This window comes from Bombina bombina, chromosome 8 (assembly GCF_027579735.1).
Source record: "Bombina bombina isolate aBomBom1 chromosome 8, aBomBom1.pri, whole genome shotgun sequence".
Classification (NCBI taxonomy): Eukaryota; Metazoa; Chordata; class Amphibia; order Anura; family Bombinatoridae; genus Bombina; species Bombina bombina.
The window spans coordinates 205777214-205794252 of NC_069506.1; the positions used below are offsets into that span (position 1 = coordinate 205777214).

The following is a 17039-nucleotide window of genomic DNA, read 5'->3' on the forward strand; positions in this document are numbered from 1 at the left end:
AGAATTGGTTTAAAATTTAGTAAAGAACTCCACTATTTGACCTTCAGCTTAGCGGATCTTCCATTTAGCAAACCTTTGGCTCAGAGCACCTTTTGCTTAGTACTCAATTGATATCTGACATGAGATTTTCAGCACTCCACATAGAGGGCTTTAGCTCACTTGCGCTATTCCTACATCCAGATGTTATTGGCCCTAGACTTTCGCATAAGCGCTAATAAATTACTTTCAACTGGTAATATATGCACAAAAATAAAAGTGCTATTAATTTAACTGGAACTGTGTTAGTGCACAATAGCACTAATATATTTGTGCTCCACTTGTAATCTAGTGCTTTTGCAATTTTAGTCATGTATTAGTGTTTAAAAACTAAAAAAAATTAAACTTTCCTCTGTACCTTTCAAAATGGCAAGCAACTAATCCACTTCTAACTTTTTTAAAGAAGGCCTGTAAGGCACAACCAATCAGTGGCTGCATTGCCGGGGGCTCTCTGCATTAGTAAAAGCACATACCTGAGGCTGCTCATTGCCTTAGGGGACACTGAGTTACTTTAGATGAGCATGTCACTTCAGACAGTCTAGCGGAACACTTGTATCTGGGGAAAAAAGCACAACAGGGAATTATAATCCATCATTTCAATGTCTTTTAAATGAATAAGAATGATATAAAGTTGTTATGTTTATCTCATGCTAGATAAATAAGATGTTAAAATACATTTTTATATATGACAGGATTTTCATTATAAGCGGAACACAATTGATAACGCAGGGTGCATTATCTTGTGCTAATAGCGCACAATGTGCTATTACACGTCGATGTTAAATAAAGGTTAACCACAGATTCTTAACATGGCTGTGATTTTTTTAGTGTGCGCTATATTTCTAAAGCATAGTGCAAGGAACACTCATACTGCAAGTGGGGAGATACAGTAAGGTGGCGAACAAGTTAACGAGCAGCTGTCTTAAGACCGCTGCTTCTTAAATTCTGATTCCGGCAACCTGGAAGGCTCGCACAGAATAAACAACATCTCCTGCTTCATAAATATACCCCAAAGTGTTAACAGTTGAAATATGGATAACAAAAAATCAGAAATGTATTGAAATAATAAAAATATTTATATATATTGAATGTGAAATAAAGATTTATTATTGAAGGGTTCAAAGGTTTATTTTATGTATGTGTGCATTTGTGTGTGTTATATATTTACATACACGCACACGCTGTACTGAAAATGTTTGTCATCTATATGAATGATTGTTGTTTTTTGCAATCTATATGAATGAGCAGTATTTAAACACATAGATTTTGTTTTCCTTGAAAAATGTGAAGTAAAATAGTTTTACATTTAAACTAATATACCAGTATTAGTTGTACACTGTTAACTGAGTTATATGCAGTTCTTGTTGTACTTATTAACCAATGAGAATGAACAGAAATTGGATATCAGCCAATAAACATTAGTAGGAAGTGCCTATCAGCCAATGAGAATTAAAAGGGAGTTCCTATCAGCCAATGAGAATTAGTAGAAAGTACACAATGGATACAGCAGTATACATTTCAATTTAAAAAAAAACCTTTTGCTTCATATTTTATTCATGCAAAAATAAATCTGCATTAACAGATATGTTCTTTTTATGGGTGATTGAATACAGTGTCCCTGAAAGGTGCCACACTAAATTAAAAAATTATAAAATTACTTCCAGGGTTGGGGAAGCCCTATAAAATTACCTTGCCAGAATTAGAATGAAGGCTGGTAATGTGGGTCATTGTATGGTTCAGTCCTCTGCAGCATCCAAGGGGTAAAACAATGTTTACTGCATACTGTACATAAAATTAAAGACACCACTCATTTTTAAATCTATAACTTTCCTTGTATATTCTATCTATCTATCTATCTATCTATCTATCTATCTATCTATCTATATATATATATATATATATATATATATATATATATATATATATATATATATATATATGTGTGTGTGTATGTTTGGGTGTGTGTGCATTTTTCAGATTTATTAGTGTATAAGATCAACTTAGAAAGATTTGGAATTCCACATATATTTGTGTATTGTGCTTTTACACTTAAAAATCCAAACCTGAAAATATCTGAATGCCACTGCCGGCAGTAGGGTTGCCAGGTGTCCTCCACAAAAATACTGAACGCCCAAGAAAAAAAACTGCGGGGGGGGGGGGGGGGGGGGGAGATTAGTTTGCGGTGAAATTTACTGAAAAAGATAAATATATATATATATATATATTTATTTATATATATATATATACACATACAATATATACACAGTATATATATATATACACATATATTCATATATATATATATATATATATATATACATATACAGTATATACATACACACACACACACACACACACACATATATATATATATATATATATATATATATATATACACACATACGCATATATATATATATATATATATATACACATACACATATATATATATATATATATACACACACACATATATAATATATATATATAATAATATAATATAATATATAATATATTGGCTGGCTGCTGCTTCAATGATTTGTGTGACACAGTGTAGATAATTTATGATGACTTATTCAGGCACACACTTGCCTTCACAGTGTCTGTTAAATTAAAATAACAGCAGAGTTATCAGACATTATTATTTCAAAAGTCACAATTTTTCACAACAAGGGATGGAAGCAGACTAGCAGGGCAGCACGCACTATTAACTTATTGCTGGGCTGGCTCTCTGGCTGGCTGTCACTACTCACTAACTTATTGCTGGGCTGGCTCTGGCTGGCTGTCACTCTGCAGTTGCACTTAGACTCTCTCTCTGCCTCTGCGGCGCCTGCAGGCAATGAATGACACACAGACTGAGGCTGCTGAGAGCGGGTCTTCTGTTCTCTGGCGTAATGACGTCACGCTTACGTAACCCGCATGATCACGTGCGATATGGCAGGCAGCGCAGAGAGAGGCCCCGACTCAACTCCGGCTCCGCACATCACTGTCAGGAATCAGATCAGAAAGATGATGATCCGATCAGACAGCTGAGCAGAGCCTGAGTTGAGAGTGAGACTTAGACACACTGGCTATTAGCTAAACAGGGGCTGGTTGGTTGTGTGGGGTTACGGGTAAGCAGCTAGCAGCAGCCACAAGCCAGGCATAAAAAAAAATGTAAAGAAAACTGCAAAGGCTATGTCCGTTTTTTTTTTAAATAAAATTACCGGGCAGTAGCCTGAAATATCGGACAGTCCGGTCTAATAACGGACACCTGGCAACCCTAGGCAGCCATATTATGTATTTGTTTAGACGATGAATGCTGAATTCAGAATTGAAACACCATAGTATATAACTAGTGAAGAACTTGACTACTTGAGCAGAGGTTTAGCACACCTTTGGCTTAGTGCTCACGCTATTGGTGACATGAATTTTTCAGCACTCCCCTATAGAAGTCTATTATGTGAGGGATTTAGCGCGCGCGCACCCTATCTGACATCCAGATGTTAACGCACCCTATACAAAATATTTTCAACTTATAATATGAGCGCAAAAATAAAAGCACTATTGATTTAGAGTGATTTTAGCCCATAATAGCACTAATATTATTATGTTCTCTTGTAATCTAGTAAACATTTTAAAAACATTTGTGTCTCAAGTATGTTTATCTTATCTCCTTTTGTTGTGGCCAATGAGGAAAATATATAAATAGATTGCTGCACTGATCAAGCTATCACTGTACAGAATGGTGTAAAGTGATAGATACTGCAGGATTTTGCTCTGGGAACAGTTTTCAGAATGAAATTACAGGAAAGTAGGCAGGATAAATAATGAAAGTATATTACAATGTTACTTTTTTTTATGCATAATTAAACATTTTATGGAGAATTTGGATTTTAACCCCTTGGCAATTTGTTGGCATTGTCTGAAAGCCAGGGCATTTATAAATAAAGCTTGTTGAATTACAGAATTCTTGACAAGTGAAATTATGTTTTATCAATATATAAGAATAGTCATCATGTTTCTAATTCTGCTTCACACTTGCCCTTTCTGCCCAGCATAAACAATTTGTAGGATTACCTAAAAGTACTTGTTTGGAAGTGATTCTAGTTTTATCACAAGGAACCAAATTAACATTTGCATTTCTCTTTCAGTGACTACATTATTAAAGAAAAGACTGTGCTGTTGCAGAAGAAGGACAGTGAAGGATTCGGTTTTGTGTTGAGAGGAGCAAAGGGTAAGGACAGTCTTTCTTATAATTATTAAAGGGTGCTGGTGTCTCACTGCTCTGCTAGACTGAGACAGAATGCAGAAAATCCCACATGGGATATGTTTTCCTTTAACAAATACAAATGACCAAGATAAAATTGATTGAATATATGATGTGAAAGAGCTAATTTGTGTTCATCTATACAGAATGTGAATTGTAGGACACAGATGGTGAAGTGATTGGGAAATACCACTCTGTTCAGATTAACTATGCCAGTATGCAGCAATGCACAATGATTTTAGATACATTTTTCTTCTCAGAAGATTACAGAAAATTTTATTTTTGACAAAAAATATCTCCTGGGACCACCAATCAAGGATGAGGAACAGAAATTGGGATAAAACCTTATAAAATAAATGTATTTTATTTGGTAATCACTATCAGTATTACTATCAGTATGTTTAGCGCATATATATATGCTTAAAAAAAACCGATATGAACTCTCAGTTCTATCATTTTAGAAGGATTTATTCAGATATGTTTTGGTAGAAAGCACCCGGGCAGCTGTCTATAAGGTGTTGAGAGCTGGAAAATCTGGATTTACTATATATAATTATATATATATATATATATATATACCTGTGTGTGTGTGTATATATATATATATATATATATATATATATATATTTGGGTGGAAAAATATTGCTATGGTTTACTAGTCAGTGGTTAAAAAGCTACTAGCCCAGAGGGAAAAAGTTACTAGTCCACTCAATGTTAAAGATAGGAAAAAGTAAAAATTCTAACTCGTCCACTTAAATTTTTAAGTAGTCCAGGAACACTGGAAATTGTAAGCCCTTCTGAGGAAGGGGAGTGTGTCCCCGAAAGAAGAACGAGCATTTTTATGCAGAATTAAAAAAATATATTCTAACTGTAGAAACACCCCTGGACTGACATTATACATATGAATGTACAGAAGGGCAATTAAACCCTAGCAAAGCTCCATTGCTCATACGAATGCCCCAAGATTAGAATGCGCATGGGAATTTGTTTAAGACACTGCTTCATTAATCCTATACTATAAAAGGCCAAGTGTGTTTGTCTGAAGCTGTCATGCGCAGTAGAGACAGCACGAGGACAAACACACCTGGCCTTACAGTCCCTAAGTCTCTGCAGTGCAGCAGAAGTGGGCATGGTCGAGCGTGGACGGAGGCGTGGTCGATCATGAAGGGGGCGGGGCTGAGCATGGAGGGCCGTGAAGGGGGCGTGGCCAGGTGGGCTCTGAAAGGCCGTGCAGACTGAGACTCTGAGAGCTCAAAGCAGCTCAAAAGAGGGGAGAGAGGGGGTAGGGAAAAGATAAGAAAGGTGAGAGAGAGATCAAGAGGGGAGATAAAGAGAGCACAAGAGAGGGAGCAAAAGGGAGGGAGAGAGACAGCAAAAGAGAGGCGGAGGGAGAGCAAAAGAAAGAGGAGAGAGAGATCAAAAGAGAGGAGGGGAAGAGAGAGAGGGGGGAGGGGGGGGAGAGAGAGGGGGGAGGGGGGAGAGAGAGGGGGAGGGGAGGGGAGAGAGAGGGGGAGAGGGAGAGAAAGGGGGGAGGGAGAGAAAGAGGGGGGAGGTAGAGAAAGGGGGGGAGGGAGAGAAAGGGGGGGAGGGAGAGAAAGAGGGGGGAGGGAGAGAAAGAGGGGGGGAGAGAAAGAGGGGGGAGGGAGAGAAAGGGGGGGGAGAGAGAGGGGGGAGGGAGAGGGGGGTAGAGGGGGGGGGGAGAGAGAGGGGGGAGGGAGAGGGGGGGAGAGAGGGGGGAGAGAGAGGGGGGACAGGGGGGAGAGGGGGAGAGAGAGGGGGGAGAGGGAGAGAAATGGGGGAGGGAGAGAAAGAGGGGGGGAGGGAGAGAAAGACGGGGGGAGGGAGAGAAAGACGGGGGGAGGGAGAGAAAGAGGGTTGGAGGGAGAGAAAGAGGGTGGGAGGGAGAGAAAGAGGGTGGGAGGGAGAGAAAGAGGGTGGGAGGGAGAGAAAGAGGGTGGGAGGGAGAGAAAGAGGGTGGGAGGGAGAGAAAGAGGGGGGGAGGGAGAGAAAGAGGGTGGGAGGGAGAGAAAGAGGGGGGAGGGAGAGAAAGAGGGGGGGAGGGAGAGAAAGAGGGGGGAGGGAGAGAAAGAGGGGGGGAGGGAGAGAAAGAGAAGGGGGGAGGGAGAGAAAGAGGGGGGGAGGGAAAGAGGGGGGGAAGGAGAGAAAGAGGGGGGAGGGAAAGAGGGGGGAGAGAGAGAGGGGGAGAGAGAGAGAGAGGGGAGGGGGAGAGAGAGAGGGGAGGGGGAGAGAGAGAGAGAGAGAGAGGGGGAGAGAGAGAGTGACGAGGGGGAGAGAGATGGGGGAGAGAGAGAGAGAGAAGGGAGAGAGAGAGAGAGGGGGAGAGAAAGAGAGGGGGGGAGAGAAAGAGAGGGGGAAGAGAGAGAGGGGGGAGAGAGAGAGGGGAGAGATAGAGGGGAGAGAGAAGGGGAAGAGAGGGGGAGAGAGGGGGGGAGAGAGAGGTGGGGAGAGAGAGAGGGGAGAGAGAGAGCGCAAAAGAGAGGGGAGAGAGAGAGCACAAAAGAGAGGGGTGAGAGAGAGCTCAAAAGAGAGGGGGAGAGAGAGCACAAAAGAGGGGGGGAGAGAGAGCGCAAAAGAGGGGGGGAGAGAGAGAGAGCGCAAAAGAGGAGGGGAGAGAGCTCAAAAGAGAGGGGGAGAGAGAGAGCTCAAAAGAGAGGGGGAGAGGGAGAGCTCAAAAGAGAGGTGGAGAGCGAGAGCACAAAAGAGAGGGGGAGAGAGAGAGCGCAAAAGAGGGGGAGAGAGAGCGCAAAAGAGGGGGGAGAGAGAGCGCAAAGAGAGGGGGAGATCGCAAAAGAGAGGGGTGAGAGAGAGAGCGCAAAAGAGGAGGGGTGAGAGCGCAAAAGAGGGGGGAGAGAGAGAGCGCAAAAGAGAGGGGAGAGAGAGAGCACAAAAGAAAGGGGTGAGAGAGAGCTCAAAAGAGAGGGGGAGAGAGAGCACAAAAGAGGGGGGAGAGAGAGCGCAAAAGAGGGGGGGAGAGAGAGCGCAAAAGAGGAGGGGAGAGAGCGCAAAAGAGGGGGGAGAGAGAGAGCTCAAAAGAGAGGGGGAGAGAGAGAGAGCTCAAAAGAGAGGTGGAGAGCGAGAGCTCAAAAGAGAGGGGGGAGAGAGCAAAAGAGAGGGGGAGAGAGAGAGCGCAAAAGAGGGGGAGAGAGAGCGCAAAGAGAGGGGGAGAGCGCAAAAGAGAGGGGTGAGAGAGAGAGCGCAAAAGAGAGGTGGAGAGAGAGCGCAAAAGAGAGGTGGAGAGAGAGAGCGCAAAAGATAGGGGGAGAGAGAGCGCAAAAGAGGGGGAGAGAGAGAGCGCAAAAGAAGGGGGGAGAGAGCGCAAAAGAGGGGGGGAGAGAGAGAGCGCAAAAGAGGGGGGGAGAGAGAGAGCGCAAAAGAGGGAGGGAAAGAGAGCGCAAAAGAGGGGGGAGAGAGAGCGCAAAAGAGGGGGGAGAGAGAGAGCGCAAAAGAGGGGGGAGAGAGAGAAAAAGAGAGGGGGAGAGAGAGAGGGCAAAAGGGGGGGAGAGAGAGAAAAAGAGAGGGGGGAGAGAGAGCGCAAAAGAGAGGGGGGAGCGAGAGAGCTCAAAAGAGAGGGGGAGAGAGCGCAAAAGAGAGGGGTGAGAGAGAGCGCAAATGAGAGGGGGAGAGAGAGCGCAAAAGAGGGGGGGAGAGAGAGAGAGCGCAAAAGAGGGGGGAGAGAGTGCGCAAAAGAGGGGGGAGAGAGAGAGCTCAAAAGAGAGGGGGAGAGAGAGAGCTCAAAAGAGAGGTGGAGAGAGAGAGCTCAAAAGAGAGGGGGGAGAGCGCAAAAGAGGGGGAGAGAGGGAGCGCAAAAGAGGGGGGAGAGAGAGCGCAAACAGAGGGGGAGAGAGAGTGCAAAAGAGAGGGGTGAGAGAGAGAGCATAAAAGAGAGGGGTGAGAGAGAGAGCGCAAAAGAGAGGGGGAGAGAGAGAGAGCGCAAAAGAGAGGGGGAGAGAGAGAGAGCGCAAAAGAGGGGGGGGAGAGAGAGAGCGCAAAAGAGGGGGGGAGAGAGCGCAAAAGAGGGGGGAGAGAGAGAGTGCAAAAGAGGGGGGAGAGAGAGCGCAAAAGAGGGGGGAGAGAGAGCGCAAAAGAGAGGGGGGAGAGAGAGAGCTCAAAAGAGAGGGGGAAAGAAAGCGCAAAAGAGAGGGGGAGAGAGAGAGCGCAAAAGGGGGGGAGAGAGAGAGCAAAAGAGAGGGGGGAGAGAGAGAGCTCAAAAGATAGGGGGAGAGAGAGCGCAAAAGAGGGGGAGAGAGAGAGCGCAAAAGAAGGGGGGAGAGAGCGCAAAAGAGGGGGGGAGAGAGAGAGCGCAAAAGAGGGGGGGGAGAGAGAGAGCGCAAAAGAGGGAGGGAAAGAGAGTGCAAAAGAGGGGGGGAGAGAGAGAGCGCAAAAGAGGGAGGGAAAGAGAGCGCAAAAGAGGGGGGAGAGAGAGCGCAAAAGAGGGGGGAGAGAGAGAGCGCAAAAGAGGGGGGAGAGAGAGAAAAAGAGAGGGGGAGAGAGAGAGGGCAAAAGGGGGGGAGAGAGAGAAAAAGAGAGGGGGGAGAGAGAGCGCAAAAGAGAGGGGGGAGCGAGAGAGCTCAAAAGAGAGGGGGAGAGAGCGCAAAAGAGAGGGGTGAGAGAGAGCGCAAATGAGAGGGGGAGAGAGAGCACAAAAGAGGGGGGGAGAGAGAGCGCAAAAGAGGGGGGGGAGAGAGAGAGCGCAAAAGAGGGGGGAGAGAGTGCGCAAAAGAGGGGGGAGAGAGAGAGCTCAAAAGAGAGGGGGAGAGAGAGAGCTCAAAAGAGAGGTGGAGAGAGAGAGCTCAAAAGAGAGGGGGGGAGAGCGCAAAAGAGGGGGAGAGAGGGAGCGCAAAAGAGGGGGGAGAGAGAGCGCAAACAGAAGGGGAGAGAGAGCGCAAAAGAGAGGGGTGAGAGAGAGAGCATAAAAGAGAGGGGTGAGAGAGAGAGCGCAAAAGAGAGGGGGAGAGAGAGAGAGCGCAAAAGAGAGGGGGAGAGAGAGAGAGCGCAAAAGAGGGGGGGAGAGAGAGAGCGCAAAAGAGGGGGGGGGGAGCGCAAAAGAGGGGGGAGAGAGAGAGTGCAAAAGAGGGGGGAGAGAGAGCGCAAAAGAGGGGGGAGAGAGAGCGCAAAAGAGAGGGGGGAGAGAGAGAGCTCAAAAGAGAGGGGGAAAGAAAGCGCAAAAGATAGGGGGAGAGAGAGAGCGCAAAAGGGGGGGAGAGAGAGCGCAAAAGAGAGGGGGGAGAGAGAGAGCTCAAAAGAGAGGGGGAGAGAAAGCGCAAAAGAGAGGGGGGAGAGAGAGAGCAAAAGAGAGGGGGAGGGAGAGAGCGCAAGGGGTGGGACCGCTGTACCCTGCAAAAAATGGCCTGTGTGAACGGGCTTTAGGGCTAGTATTCTAATAAATGCATCAGCACTGCCGCGCTATTGGCTGATAGAATTCAATGTATAATGTCTGAATCCAGCCCTCAATTATAGGCAGTCTTTGAAGCCGTTTTATTCACAAATTAAAATATACATTTTATTTATATAGAACCTTTGTTTTGAAGAAACAGTAAGTCTTTTAAAAAGTGTTTTACTTGAACTTTCAGATTTTGTAATTTGTAGATGTGAAAAAAACAAGAGATTTCTAACCCTTTAATGTAAATTCAAAACTCTAATTCAGATGCTGCAAAATCCACAAATGCTACATTTTTTTTCCAGGAGTTCTTTATGTTCACAACATGTTCAGAAATTGGTGGGGTGGGGGGAGCACAATGTTTCAGTTGTTGTCTTTTACAGTGAATTGAAATTGTGTACTTCCCTAGGCACTGGGAAATCTACTTCAATTTTTGGTCATCATATTTTTTAAATATAGATAACATATTTTGAAAATGTAGAACTAAAATATGATCACCAAAGGGCCCTATTAAATAATTAGTGCGTGGACAAAGGATCCTGTCCAGCCAAGCTAGGGTTGAGGAGGTGGCATTTAACACCTGGAGTTATTCCCTTGTGCAGCCGCACTGCCTACTCTTGTGCTACCAATTTGTGTGAGAGCCAGGCTTGTCAATCATCATAGATGTAAAAGGCTGTGATATTTTAAATCTGCTAGACGTGAACTTGCACCACCATGGCTGTAAAGCTGAGTACACAGTGTAATAAATAGAGCACAAATGCTCATGTATGTCAAGTATTTTTTTCTAGTAAGCCTTCAAAAAGTCTGTTTCATAAAGGTTTTGTTATATGTTTGTCCGATATGTGTGAAAACACAACCGAAGGTCAGATATGCATGGAGAGGTCATGCACCCCCGCTAGACAACCAGGGATAATCAATTTGTAAAACAAATAATAAGCATTTAGAGAGCATAGGTGCTGTAGGACTAAGCTCAAAATGTGTTAGTGTTACTCTGGGAACAGGCCTAGATATCCTTAGCCAAAATACATGCTGGTCTGTTTCACTCTATTAGAAGAGCCATACAAAGTACTTTGTTTTGTTTTTCATTTGGGTGTTCAAATTTAAATGTTTTTGTGTTGTGCTGTGGAGATTTTTAAATACTTTACATTGGGCACTCATCAATGGTAGAGCAATCCTTCAGAAAAACACTTTTCATGCCAGTCTTTGCCTTTTTTCTAATTATCTATTTGAGACAGATGTAAAGTCACAGGGAGATGCTGAGAAACCTAATGCAGAGTTTTGTGGCTAAGCCAGCAGGTTTATTTAGTTTGTTATAAATGTGTATTTGCAATTTTACCTTAGACTTCCACTATATTTTGTTACACCTCTGTTTTGCATATTAAAGGGACAGTCAACACCTCAGTCATCTTAAAGTCTTACCTTAGATTAAGCTGCAAATAGCCTCATACTCCTTTTCTATGATATGCAACAGGAATGATAAAAAAAATATATTTTAGAATGCATATTGTATCTGGCCCCTTTGAAATAGCTTCCAAGCTCTGCCTACTCATGACATCATGATCTTTACTGCATATGGCATCCAATCATAAAAGGCTCACTAGTGGGATTCAACAGACTGTCAAGACTATTCAGCAGAGTGCCTAGATGCAGCCCAGATCGTGATGTCATAAGTGGGCAGAGCTTGGCAGCCATTTCAAAGTGGCCAGAAACAATATTCATTTTAAAATAATATTTTTACTGTTCCTGCGGCATTATATAGAAAGGGGTGCAGGAGGCTATTTGCAGCTTAATTGTGCAATGATGCCCCCTGCAGATTTGTCGCTAATCGTGTGACAATCAACCCGATCGTATGAGATTGGGCAGATTGATGTCCGCAGCCTCAGAGGCAGCGGACAAGTTAAGGAGCAGCGGTCTCAGTCAAGACCGCTGCTTCTTAACTTCTGTTTCCGGCGAGCCTGACGGCTCGTGCGGAAACAGGGGTATACGGCCCCATACGGGCCGTGATAAATCGGCCCCATGGCATTTGTTACAAAGCTGTTTACTCCTATGAAGTGGTATTAATTAGGAGAGAACTTTACTTTGTTCCTGGGGGTTCATTTTAAAGTGCTTTACTTCTAGACCTAGGTCACAACTCATGATTGAGTGAGTATTATTTCCTGTAAAATGTGGTTGGACATACCTTACATAACCATTTCATAGCCTTTTTGAGGTAGAATTTTTTGAAGCATCAGAAAGGAGAGGGCTTGAAAAAATTAGAAATTGCCATCTGAAAGATATATGTTTGTTTTTGTTTAAGCATTTTGTTTTGTAATTCAGCTGTTTTGTCTACTTGAAAACCTAGTTTGAGATCTTTTGCAATGCATATCTTGACTTTTCTCATGTCTTTAAAAAAAGAAAAGAGCATGCTGAGTTAATGTTAAAAATACAATTATTTTTTTGATTTAATAAAAAAAATATATAGATAAAGCATATATTTTTTTAACTATGCAACCTGTACTGAGCTAAAATATGATTGTCAAAGGGCCTTTTTCAATAACTAAAGGGCGGACAAAGTTCTCAGCCAGGCAACCTGTCAGCCCAAGCTATGGTTTAGGAAGCAGTATTCACCCTCTTCAGTTATTATTGCACAATACTTTCCTTGTGCAACCAAGCTGTCTGCATTCAAACAACCAATTTGTGTGAGAGCAGGGCTTGCCAGTCATAACTGATGACTAAGTCTGAGATCTTTTAAAGGGCCATGATACACAAATGCTGAAGCAATTGAAAGTGATGTAGCATAGCTGTGAAAAGCTGACTAGAAAATATCACCTGAACATCTCTATGTAAAAAAGAGAGATATTTTATCTCAAAATGTTCTCAGTAACCACATCCCATTGTAAAATGGACTTTAAGCAGCCAATAAGGATGTTAGTCCCGGCACTTGCAAGGTAGTGTGCATCTGGCATGAGCAGGCACAGTTATGTTATTTCCCTACTCGATTTAAAGGGATATGAAACCTACATTGTTTGTTGCATGATTCAGATAGAGGATACAATTTAAAAAAAGTTCCCATCTTCTATTATCAAATTTGCTTTGTTCTCATGTTATTATTTGTTGAAGAGATATCTAGATAGGTAGCGTGCACGTCTGGAGTACTACATGGCAGGAAATAGTGCCATCTAGTGCTCTTGCTGATGTATACCATTGTTGAAAAACTGCTGCCATATAGTGTTGCAGGCACGTGCACACTCCTGAACTTACCTTCCTGCTTTTTAACAAAGGATAACAAGAAAACAGAAAATTTGATTATAGAAGTACATTGGAATGTTGTTTAAAATTGTATATTCTATCCGAATCATGAAAGAAAAATGTTGGGTTTTATGTTCCTTTAAGGAAGTTTACTATAAAATATCATGAGATTTCAGTGATTTTTTATTTTGTTTCCAACCTGCATCAGGACAGTAGCTGAAGGATAACTATTCACAGAGCAATTACTATTTTCAGCTGAATACATTTTGTGGTGAAATATCTTCTTTTTTTTACATAGAGATGTTCATATGATATTTTCTTGTCAGCTTTTTACAGTTTTGCTGCATCACTTTCAAGTGATTTAGCATATAAGTATAATGGGGTCCATGTATCATTGTGCGGACGGACATGATCTGCTATAGCAAACCATGGCTGCCCACATCGATAAATGCCAACAGCAGTAGTTGTGAACTGCTGGTGCAACGCCGCCCCCTACAGATCCGCGGCCAATCGGCCGCCAGCAAGGGGTGTCAATCAACCCGATCATATTGGATCGGGTTGATTTTTGGCGATGTCTGTCCGCCGACCTCAGAGCAGCGAACCGCTGCTTCATAACTTGTGTTTCTCGCCAGAAACTGGGGGCATCAAGCTCCGTTCGGAGCTTGATAAATAGACCCCATAGCCTCTTTAAGTCCACCAAAAGTGAACTTGCACCATCATGGCTTCAAAGCTGTGTAATAAATAACGCCACACATTTTAATTATTTGTTTCTAGGAACTCAGCAAAACGTCTGTTTCATATATTTTATTTGTGTGTTTTTACTCAATATTTGTGTGGTCATATTATTGTTCTGATAATTTTGAATATGTAATTTTGCGTGGGTTTAAAGAGGCGGCATGCTTCTAATAGATTGGAGGGTCATAGAAATGCAGGTCAAAAACACCTTAATTATCTTCTAGCTGTGTCCTGTGCTCTTAATTGTCAGGTGTGCCATTTGAAGTCCTGAAGATGGCACAATCCAACAAACGGAAACCAAAGCCGGTAGGTGGCCCTAAAAGGACTGTGGTGGACCATTTCAATCCTATGATATTATCTACGAATGAAGATTCACAAGATAGCACTAATACCTCAATACATGGATCAGATTTAGTATCCAATACCCTCCAAGCCCTCCAAGATGCTGCCCCAACAACTGTGACACCTTCGTTTATTTTATCATCTTTGCAAACTTTGCTTGAGGCACATCACTCCGCTTTTCAATCACAAATAACTGCCTCGCTGGCTGAGATGCGGCGAGATCTGACATCTACTTCTGAAAGAGTGGACACAATTGAGAGGAAGCAGGAAGACATGATAGTTGAACAGGGTAATGTCCTAGCATATGCCCAGAGTTTGGCGGAACAGCTTATTATGCTAGAAAACAAAGTGGCGGATGCTGAAGACCGATCCCGCCGGAATAATCTACGCCTCAGGGGGATTCCTTAAAGCATATCCTCTAGTGACTTGGTCACCCACCTTTCTGAATTTTTCAATCATCTGGCACCACCGGCAAATCCAAATGAGGGACTCATTGATAGGGCACACAGGGCTCTACGCCCTAGAAGCCTAGCAACTGATAAACCAAGAGATGTCATTGTTCGGCTACACTTCTACACATACAAAGAGAGGTAAGTAAGAGCCTCTATGTCCAAACCCACCTTGCCTGAACAATTTCAGGACATTAACATCTTTGCCGATCTCTCTCACCACACCCTTCAGCAGCGAAAGTCTTTTGGAAGTTTCACCAAGTTTCTTAGGACAAACAACATAAAGTATAGATGGGGTCATCCGACCAGACTTTTTGTTCTCAAGGACAACCAGCAGTATATTGTTACCACTCTTGAACAAAGTCACAACCTTCTGCAAAAATTGAGTGCCACATCTTCATCTTCACCTGACACTCCACTACAAAGCTCTTTGAACCCTATGGTCCCACAATGGGGTCCTTTACCCCAAAGACCATCCAGTGACTTAGCTACAACTATTCAGGCACGAGCAGATGACGATGACTGCACATGAGGTATAGGGGTGGTGGAGCATCTCCACCTCCCCACTGCTCACTAACCGCCTGTCAATATATTCTACAAGTGACTTTCCATTGCTAAATGTTTTCTCTTTTTTTCCTCCTCCTTAGGTTTGATATATGCAAAGTATTTTATTTTAAAGTGTATATGTGTCTACTCTCTATACTACTCACTATCTTTTTGTTCTTCTTTCCTTCTTTTTTCCACTTTTTTTTTTTTTTTTTTTTTTTTTTTCTTCTCTCCTCTCTCTTCTCTTTCTCTTTTTTTTTCTTTCCTCTCTCCAAGTCTCATCTCCTACTGGGGATAACTTTTCCTATTTGCTATGGGGACCCGGGAAACACCTGAGCTTTTAAGAGCACATCTCTACTCTCTTATTGTTAGTATGCTTTGTTTATCTGGAGCGTGAGATGGCCGCATAATGGAGATGCAACACTGAATGCACCATTTTGTGGTGACCTCGCTTTCATATGCATTGTTCCCTCAGACTTGTCATTTACTTTCTAATCCACCTAAATTACAGATGATGTATGCTGTGTTGTATATGCCACTTGTGTTTCACGGTACCTCTTTCGGTGACATCCTCCCCCATCTATCTTACAATGGGTTTGGGCACTGTTTGCCGCCCGCAACACCGGGAGGTATCGTGCTCTCCAACTGGCATAATAGTTCTCTAGTATTTAATCGATAGTGCTTGAAGATGCAGTGAACTCACTGCAGTGTACAGATTATATGTTGTTTTTACCATAGCGGTTATTATATTGTTGGGTACTACAAAAGTTTACTCGGTTGGCGGGGCGGATACATTTCGCCAGCTGATGGCCTAATATATCAATACTGTTGATGTTTTCTTACATTGTACTACCTTTTATATGTTGTATGGTTATGTGGAGCCACATCTTGGCTGATATATTTTGCAATACCTGGGCCATCCTGTGCTGCATGCTTCCTCCACCATTAGCATACTATCAGACCCATCTCCTGCTAGATGGGTTGATGAACTACCTGTGATTTTCGGGATGTGGAGGTGGGGTGCTGAACAGGGGGCTGGTTTGCCCTTTTGCTTTACATTCTCACTGTTATGTTGATGTTTAATATTCACTACTATTGCATTAATAGATTTGGTCCGAAATTGATGCTATTTCCTCCCACTCTCCCCCTCTTCTCTTCCCCTTTTTTTTTTTTTTTTTTTTTTTCTTTCTCTCTCTCTTCCTTTTATCCCATCTTGACCCTCCCCTTTCTTTTCTACCCACTCTGTCAATCTTTCCCCCCTGGATCCGGAGCCTGTGTGTGTACTTATCCCTCCCTCCTCTCTTCCATTCACACTTTACTCTTTCTTTCCCCTGTCAAGCTCTCCCAATGATGTGGATTTAATAACTGAATTGCCAGCTGGCACTGGCTACCACTCCCCCCACTTAAAGTACTCTGGAAACGTATTCTAGAGACTGCATACGCGGTTTACCTTGTTTATATACCGCACCTTGTACTCTTATTTGACTGTTTGTACGTTTTAACTTGGATATTGTTTGTACCAGTATTATTTTCTTTTATTTATGAGACTGTGTTGAATTGTATTTATCCTAAGCAATCCTTTTTTTTTTTTTTCTTTCTTTTTTCTTTTTCTTTCCCTCCCCTTTTCCTCTCTTGTCCTCCGCCCTATTTGTCCCTTCCCCAACTACCCACCACTGTCTATTGCACCTTACCCTTTTTTTTTTTTTTCTGTCCTGATAATCCACCCGACCCCAGTCTATAGCGAGAGGACGCACATTTGTAACTATGCCATACAGATGTGTCACTCACAATGTGAGAGGACTCAACTCTCCGACTAAGCGCAGTCTCTGCCTTAGATCTTTAGCCAAGGCTCGGGCTCACCTGGTTTTCCTTCAAGAGACCCATTGGGTAAAAGGTACAAAGACACCCATCCAGTCTAAATTGTATCCGATAGTTGAAACTGCCAGTTTCTCTCAGAAATCAAGAGGAACGGCTATCCTCATACATAAAGATGTCTCTTACGAGAAAATTTTTGTTGACTCTGACCCTCAGGGACGATACTTGATTCTAGTCTGTA

At 43.1% G+C, this 17039-nt stretch overlaps 1 protein-coding gene across 1 annotated transcript in view; it reads left to right on the forward strand.

Annotated features, from left to right (window-relative positions):
• The window catches only part of SHANK1 (SH3 and multiple ankyrin repeat domains 1), a 639575-nt gene that overhangs the window by 465797 nt on the left and 156739 nt on the right, over positions 1-17039 (forward strand). The window contains 1 exon segment of the mRNA XM_053691067.1: positions 4170-4252. Within this exon segment, the coding sequence (XP_053547042.1) occupies positions 4170-4252 (83 nt within the window).